At 41.6% G+C, this 9,104-nt stretch overlaps 1 protein-coding gene across 1 annotated transcript; it reads right to left on the minus strand.

Moving 5' to 3' along the window:
- Window positions 1-6,415: 6,415 nt before the first annotated feature.
- Window positions 6,416-7,363, minus strand: LOC101621513 (olfactory receptor 1361-like). The gene has a single exon (XM_004688200.1). It carries the CDS (start codon window positions 7,361-7,363, stop codon window positions 6,416-6,418), a length of 948 nt encoding a protein of 315 aa, XP_004688257.1.
- Between the last annotated feature and the right edge of the window lie 1,741 nt (window positions 7,364-9,104).

Below are 9,104 nucleotides of genomic sequence, written 5' to 3' on the forward strand. Positions count from 1 at the left end.
CCAGGAATCTTGGCCAGGGCCAGATGGGTCCGGGGTTCCTGGTCTCAGAAAATTATTGTCCAGCTGCCTATGGTGCATGACTTGGGACATGAGAGGCCACTGTTAATAGTGCAGGAGTGAGCATGTCTCCTATGCCTTAATTCTCTTATTGGGGGCCTCTGAAGATAGAGTGGGAGCAGAGCTCCCTATTGCCATCAGAACCACTTAACAGTCATGAGACTCACGGTCATTTATGGAGCATTGACTGTATATCAGGCACATTTCAGGTTTGGGATTACAGTGGTGGACACCACTCAGCCCCGTGGGCAGACATTACCAATACATGCAGGTGATTACAGAATTCATGACGATGGGACAAGTTGCTAGCTTAGGTTAGTCTCGTCGAGAGGCAGATCCTGAGGCAAGCATTGAAAAGCAAGTGATTTATTTAGGAGGTACTCAAGGAGACCCACGTAAGGGGTGGGGAAGTGAGGCAGAGAAGGGAAGAAGGCCGGTAAAGGCTGCATAATGGAGCCATTTACCAGGCCAGGGGCACTGTCCAACCAGGCTCCTGGGAGAAAGTGGGAGAAAGTAGAGAGCAAGTCCTTTCGAATTGTAGGCAGTGAGCTGGAGGGAGTTGGGGGTAGTTATCCAGCAATACTGTCCTTTTGACTGAAGGCTGCTCCCCTGCATGCATTTGCCAGAATTTCTGACCTAACCTTGTGTGGGTCATGTCAACTTCAGCAACTGGAGAAAGATCCCCCCCTTTCCCATACAGGTGCTAGAAGAAGGGAGGAGAGAGGGCTGGGAGGAGATCAGTGGGAGCCAACGTCCTGGGCAGGCATTGAGAATGTCTAAAACTGTTACTGGAATATGTAACACAAAGGCCTGCTTAGTCCTGAGTGCAAGTCAGGGAAGTCTTCCCTGAGGAGGTGGCAGCTGCTCTGAGGCCTGAAAGGGGACTTAAACATGGGTTGGGGGAAGTAGAGACCACAAGAAGGTGGGGCTGAGAGGGATGAGTGTGTATTAGTTGCAGAGAGACTGGGCAGGGGCAGAGTGGTGGGTGATGAGGTTGCCAGGGTCAGACAACAGAGCGTATGAGGGTGGCCTCCACTGTGTCTGCTGGAGTTTGAGGTCTGCAGGGAATTAGAGGGGCCAGAGTGAATTTGCCAAGTACTCGTGGAAAGGAGCAAAGAAGCTCTTCCTCCCTAAGCAGTCTTGCTCACTAATAATGACATGACAGTGATAGTGAAAATGGTGTCAGTTAAGGATGACCGTACCATGTGTGTGCGACATGTCAGCGGAACAGGGACTCATTGACCTTCTGCCCCAGCCTGATGCAGCATGGACTTGGAGGGTCACCAGGGGGGAGGATGCTCGACCAATGTCATAAACCTGGCAGGTGGCAAAACCAGGATTTGAACTTGAGTCAATTCCCAAGGAGCTGAAACTACCACTTCTCCTGTCCAGTAGGAATTCCCCCAGGGGGCAGCAAGTCAGTGTGGGGGTGTATGGGGAGGGAGCAATGGACCGATAGCCTCTGAGAGTAGCTGAGACAGATTCTAAGGGAACTGTGTGGGTTACAGAGCTTGCCAGCAAATGCCGAAAAACAGGCACTACCACAAGCTTTGCCGCCTCATCATGATAATTAATGATAATTATAGCTAACACAGACGTGGCCCTCAATTTACTCGGGTTGGTCTAAGTGCCTTGCATGGAAGCTTATATGTATATTTGTGGTATGTGTGTATGCATATATATTTTTCTCTACAAAAAATACATATTATATATACAGTATAATATACATATAAATTGTATATATATTATACAATATATATAATGTACACCTGAAACTAAAATAATCTCATTTATATATTATATATATTATATATATATTGTACAATATATATAATGTATATAATACATTGTACAACATATATAATGTACATAATACGTATAATGTATATATAGTTGTACTATATATAATGTATATAATAGATAATGTATATATACAGTTGTACAATTATAATAATACTATGTATAATACAACTACATATATACATTACATATTGTACAATATATATATATAATATATATAATGTATAAATGACATTATTTTAGTTTCAGGTGTACAACATAACTTGACATTCGTATACATGTGAAATGATTATCATAACAAGTCATCTTGTCATCTCTTCTTATAAACTTTCAAATCGCAATATTGTATAGTCCCCAGACTGTACATTATATCTTCTCCTTGACTCATTTATTTTGTAATTTGAAATTTCCTCAAGTTTCTTGACCCCCCTTTGTCCATTTCACTCACATCACCCCCACCCCCACCAACCTCTCTTTTCTTTGGTAACCACCAACTTATTCTTGACTCTATGATTTTTTAGATTACACATATTGTATTGTTTCTTACATTCACCAGATAAATTTTACAATATTATATATTTCATCTCCCTCTGTCTGACTTAGATCACTTGTCAAAGACTCTCAATGCCCGTCTGTGTTGCCACAGGAAGCCAGATTCTCTCTCTTTCTAGCCTAGTAGTATTTCCTGGAGTATGTACACCATGTCTTTATCCATCCATCCTTCCGTGGGCACTTAGGTTGCCTCCACGTCTCGACTACTGTAAATACCGCCACAGTGGCCGCGAGGGGCAGATATCTTTTTGGCTAGTGCTTTCATTTCCTTCAGATAAATGTCCCGAAGTGGAATTGCTGGATCATGTGGAAGTTCTATTTTTAATTTTTGAGGAACCTCCATAGTGTCTTCCACGTTGCAGCGCCAGTATATGCTGCCACCCATAGCACACGGGGCCCCTTTCACCACATTTGTTTATTGTCTTTTTGATAATAGTCCTTCTCCACAGGTGTGAGGTGATATTTCATGGTGGTTTTGATTTGCATTTCCCTGATGATTAAGGATGCTGGACATTAGCTCATAGGTTAATGGAACTCTACGAAATAGGGATTATTATTATTATCATCCAATTTTATAGCATGAGAAACTAGGACACAGAATGGTCAAATAACTTGCCCAAGGCCATACAACTACAAAGCAGCAGCTCAAGGCCGCACAACTACAAAGCAGCAGATACAGATATTGAAACCAGACTGTTTGGTTCTGGAGTCTGCACCCAGAACCACTATCTTATACCCAGAACGCTCTAAACCCTTGAAGGCTTGTGCTAAAATTATGCTTTCAGAGAACAGTCATTGCCCACTGAGTGTTGGTGCTACCACTATTGGGAGACAATTCTCTCTGAGTCTCTGGAATTTTTACACAACTTGTAAGTAGGGGCATGTACAGTATTTGTTTGGGCTTTCTTTTCAAAGATGTTTATGTCACAAAAAGTCTTGGAAGACAGAGTTTTTCCCTGTAGAACAGAGGAAGGATTTGTTTGCTGTTCATATAATAAAAATAATGCCTCCTTCTCACATAGAGGTGGGGCCTGCTTCTTTGGAGTTCACTAGAAGAAACTGGGATTTCTAAGCTGGGAGGCCTCAGCTGTGTTGTAAGCCCACCGTATGGCCAGTGCCTGTCTGGGTTCATCTGCATTGTCCTGGGGGACTTGCGAGGGATGGCAAAAATTCGGAGTTCATGCTGTGCCTCAAGTAACAGGAGTACCTTGTCGTTGAGTCCAGAGTCCCTTGTCTTCTGGAAGCATCTGCGAAAGTGTTAACAGGTTAAATTGTCAGCTTACACATAAACTCATAGGCCCCTCACAGTTCTAGACACCTACTTGCTCTCCCTGTGAGGCCACATATCACCAAGATGTCTCCCCTGGGACCCTGGACTTAGCCTACTAGGTCCTACCTCAGCGGTTGGCTTAACTGGTGTTGAGTTCGGTGGTGAAGAGTTGAAGCATGCCATCCCTTAAGGCTGATTTCTCAACTTTGGTGTTATTAACATTTTGACCTGTATCATTCTTTACAGTGTGAGGCTGCCCCAAGCACTGCAGGGTGCAGAGCTTCCCTGGCTCTACCCACTAGATGCCATTAGCAGTCCACCTCCAGTCATGACAATGAAGAATGTTTCCATATATTGCCAAATGTCCCTGGGGGGTAGTCTGAACCAGCTCCTTGTGAGGAGCACTCCTTTTAGTAGAACCAGTGTCTTAGGCATTTAGCAAACCTGTCTTAACTTGGTTTAAGGAATCTTTTTTTGAGAAATATCTTTATACTTCCAAGTTATGTAGACATTATTCCTAAAGTATATAGTTATGTAGACATTATCCTGCAGCTTGAACATTTGCATACTGGAATTTCTGGAACCTTAAATGAATGCATGAATGATTAAAAAAATACATTGCATGCTCCTGTTCATAGCAGCATTATTTGTAGTATCCAGAGATGGAAGCCATCTGTCTATGGACAGATGAATGGATAAGCAAAATGTGGCATATAAGGTACTATTATTCAACCTTTAAGCGGAAGGAAATTCTGAGCTATGCTTACAGCATGGATGTTCTTGAGAACATAGTTTGAGTGAAATAAGCCAGTTGTAACAGGGCAGACATTGCAGGAGTCCACTTAAATGAACCTCTTAGAGTAGTGCAAATCACAGAGTCAGAAAATAGGATGGTGGGTGCCAGGAGCTGGGGGAGGGGAAGGAGGATTAGTATTTAATGGGAACAGAGTTTCATTTTGGGAAGAAGATAAAAGTTCTGGAGATGGTGGCCCTCCCTGGTGGCGCAGCGGGTTAAAGCACTGCACTGAGAATCTAAAGCCGCTTCCGCATGAGTTCGATTCCCGCCTGCCCCGGAGGTGACCACATGGCGTGGCAGACCTCTCCTGACCAGCCCGCTGCTCCCCTCAGCAGTGTACTTCATCGATCTGCCTGTTCTGCTCCCCACTCTGTCTCTGGTGAATCCTCTCACCCTCCGCATCTCTGGCCTGTACCCCAGTTCTGTATGAATAAATAAATAAATCTTTAAAAAAAAAAAAAGTTCTGGAGATGGAAGGTGGTGGTGGTTGCACATAGTGTGAATATACTTAATGCCACCAAACTGGACATTAACAAATGATTAACATGGTAATTTTTATACTATGTGTAAAATAAGTAACAACAGCAATTAGCAACATTTGTTGACTCCTATATGCCAGGTGCCAAGTAAGTATTTCAGATGCACTATTAGTCACTCCAAATTGCTGCTACTTTTTTTTGTTTGTTTATGTATCACTTTAGGTTTACCCAAAAATGGACTCCAAATAAGGATTTGTGGGAGGTGGTCCCTGGAAACCCAATGAAAAGTAGGGAAAGGAGACAAGGAAGGGAGGAACATCCCTGAGTGAGCTACTGCTGTGGGCCACTGGGGCTTGGCTCCCCTCTAACCTCTGAGTAAAACCCTGGCATTCTGGACTGTTCCACCCAAGGCCAATAATGCTCTTTGTTGGCAGTTGCTGGTAATTACAGGAGCTGCCTATATGTTATCTATGGGTGGGTTGAAGGACTGTGGGGGCAAATCACCAACAAGCAGCCAACTTACAGTGACATTTAGCTCTTTCCAAAAGCTTCTAGAAAACCAACATGTAGGCATATGATCTACTTTTCTAATGACAGATGATGGTAACACAAAAATGATGTTCATTGGCATAAGAGATACCAGCAATCTGGTCTGCAATCTTTGTGTCCTGTCAGTACACTAAGCAAATGCACTAGTTTTTCATTTTTTTATTATAGCATCCCACTTCTGACACCAATTTCAGAATTAGAGTAAATGTTTGTATTAAAAAATATACTCCTAATGATTTTGTTATCTATGTCAGAGACATTTTGGCAAGAACCAAATGCATCAGTTGACATTCTGGACAGGACCAATTGTTCTTTAAGGAATCAGAGCCTTGCCTCCCACACAAGGCTATTGTTTCAGATGATTGTTAACTTACAGACCACTAAATGTAGGCAGTGATAGGGATAAAATATTGCAAATTAAATTGACACATGAACTCTGGCTTGAAAAGGAATATTGGTTGTGGTTTCTAACAGTGACATGAACTAGAAGCAACAGACCAGATGCCTACAATTTTTTTTAGGTGCAATTCTAATTCTTTAGGTACGTGCTAAAGCAGTAAATGGTTCAGTCTGAAAAAACCTTATGACCTTTGATCTTTCATATTTTGGGCCTTTTTGTTATAATATCTACAGCTGAGTTTTAAGAAAAATGAGACCGAGTCCTATTTTTATAAACCACATGTGTTCTTCAAGTTGCAGAGTGTCACAGGTCATTGAGTTTGTTTGTTCCTTACTGGAACCTCAGTCCTTAAGAGTGCCAAAATTTAATAGATGTTCAATAAATAAGTGTTAGAAGAGTGAAGCAAGAAATAAATGAATTGAAAACAATATGAAGGAAGTATTGAAGATCAGAACTGTGCAGGAGAATTCAGAGCAGATGGGCACTGACTCTCAGATGTCACAATGCTGTGCTCACAGAATAAAAGCGGGCTTCCTGCTGAAGAGGGCCCCCAAGGCACCCTTCATGTCATTATTGCGCAGGCTGTAGATGAAAGGATTCATCATGGGAGTGACCACGGTGTACATCACTGCAGCAGCTGTGTCCTTTTGGGCTGTGTGGGAGGACATAGGACTGAAATAGACTCCAATGAGTGTCCCATAGAACAGGGACACCACAGAGAGATGAGAACCACAGGTGGAGAAAGCCTTCTGCTTGCTTTTTGTGGATGGGATTCTCAGCACAGCTGCAAAGATATTTGTGTAGGAGACCAAAATGCCGATGAAGGGTATGAAAAGGGGAAGGGCACCCACAGTGTTCAGTACTGCATTGATAAGAGAGGTGTCAGAGCAAACAAGTTTCAGCAGAGGGCTAACATCACAGAAGAAATGGGGGACACGGTTGTGATTGCAGAATGAGAGGCGGGCCATTAATACTGTGTGGACCAGAGCATTCCCCAAGGCTGCAGTCCAGGATGCTGCCACCAGAAGGAAACAGACCAGTGGTGTCACAGATGTGGTGTAGTGAAGGGGGTGACAGATGGCAGCATATCGGTCATAGGCCATGGCACCCAGGAGGAAGCTGTCTATACAGATGAACCAAATGAAGAAGAACATCTGGGTCAGGCACCCAGTGTAACTGATCCCTTTGTAACCTGTGACGTGACTGACCAGCATCTTGGGGATGGTGGTGGTAGTAAAGCAAATGTCCACAGAAGCCAGGTTGGCCAGGAAGAAGTACATGGGGTTGTGAAGTCGGGTGTCGGTGACAATGGCCAGGATGATGAGCAAATTCCCCAGTCCTGTGACCAGGTACATACTTAGGAAGAGTATGAAGAGCAGCTGCTGTTGCTTTGGGTCCTCTGAGAGGCCCAAGAGGAGGAACTCAGAGATCTGGGTGAAGTTTATTCCTTCCAAAGTCATCCTGGGTGAATCAGAAAGGAAATGGAGGAGCTGTCCATGGTCCTGTGAAAGACCAGTCCCTTAACTGTACCCGGGTCTCATCCCCTCTCATTAGCTCCTACATTCATCAGTTCTTTCCTCTGTTTTCTGAAGTAGGATCCCTCACCTATTTACTGCATTGTTTGTATCATTTATTCCCCATAACATACTTGCATTGTCTCTTGCAGGTTGTGGGCAGGTTCCATGCATTCTTATTGCTTCTAACTTCTACTACCTGTATTACTCTGCCCCCTGGGCTCCACCTGGTATTCAAGAAACATTCTATCTCCTAGGATACTTATCTCATTATCTTCATCTTTGAAATTGGTCTTCATTTTTAAAAGTTAAGATTTATTTAATTTTTATTGTTTTTGTATGCAATTATTTTGTGTAAGTTGTAAGTGTATGATGCTTTAATAGTTGTAAACTAAATCATTTATTTAGAAAACACTGGACGAATACTTACAGAAAGAAAGACAAGTATCAGGTAAGCTTTTAAATATTATTGTTAATATCATGAACAGCAATGTGTTGTTTTGTGGGAGAACAAAGAAAAAATTATTTTCACAGTGATGCAAACCTAGAACTTCCAAATTTTCAGTGGCTGCAGCAGCCTGGAATATTTTTGTGTTTTGCAGTGCTCACTGTAAAATATAACAATTGCATATTTTTGGAATTAAAGAATGATAGACATTCTTAAGTATAGAAATATGGGTGCAGGAAATTATGGAAGGCCCTAAAAGCTACCATATGATCTAGCAAGTCCAACTCTGGGCTTTTAGTCAATGAAAATGAAAATATACTCAAAAGTAATCTGCATCCCTATGTCCAATGTGATATTATTTGCAACAAGGAGGCAATGAAATAACCCAAGTGTTTATTGATCAGTGAGTGGATAAAGAAGATATGTCATATATATGTAAATAGGAATGTCATGGAATACTACTAACTCATGAAAAAGAATGAAATCTTTGCTGTTTATGAGGCCCAAGGTGAACTTTTAAGGATGACATTAAGCTAAGTAAATATGTTAGATAAAAACCAACACCATATTATCCCACTTACATGTGGAATAAAAAGCCAAACCAAAACCAAAATCAGCTCAGAGATAACACAAAAGAGATTTCATTTCCAAGAGGCATGTATCAGGAAGTTTGAATGAAATAAAGTATGTGTGTAATATGATGGTACTCTGAGAGGAAGAAATTAAGAAAACCATCCCATTTACAGTTGTACCAAAAATAATAAAATACATGTGGGTAAACCTAACAGAGGATGTGAAAGAACTATACAAAGAAAATGATAAAATATTGTCCAAAGAAGTAGAAGAAGAAAAAGTAATGGAAAAACATTCTCTGCTCATGGATCAGAAGAATCAACTTTATAAAACAGCCTTCTATCAAAAGCAATTTAGAGATTTAATGCAATTCCAATGAAAAATTCTCAATGGCATTCTTGAAAGAAATGAAAAAAGCTGAAATTTTTGAAAATCACAAAAAGTCCTGAATAACTAAAGCCCTGATGACTATGAAGGGGAAGAACAGAGGCATTATGCTACTAGACTTCAAATTGTACTGCAAAGCCATAATAATAAAAACAACATGGTACTGGAGCTGAAACACCCAGGGCAATGGAATTGAATAGGGCATTGAGAAATAAAATTATACATACATGGTCAACTAATCATTGTCAAAGGGGCAAAGAACACATATTGGAAAAAGAA

The sequence above is a fragment of the Condylura cristata genome, unplaced genomic scaffold (genome assembly GCF_000260355.1).
Source record: "Condylura cristata isolate star-nosed mole 26May11 unplaced genomic scaffold, ConCri1.0 scaffold00024, whole genome shotgun sequence".
NCBI lineage: Eukaryota > Metazoa > Chordata > Mammalia > Eulipotyphla > Talpidae > Condylura > Condylura cristata.

Bases quoted from the DNA above. Each gene is read 5' to 3' on its own strand.
- LOC101621513 (XM_004688200.1), bottom strand. From the start codon at position 7,363: ATGACTTTGGAAGGAATAAACTTCACCCAGATCTCTGAGTTCCTCCTC.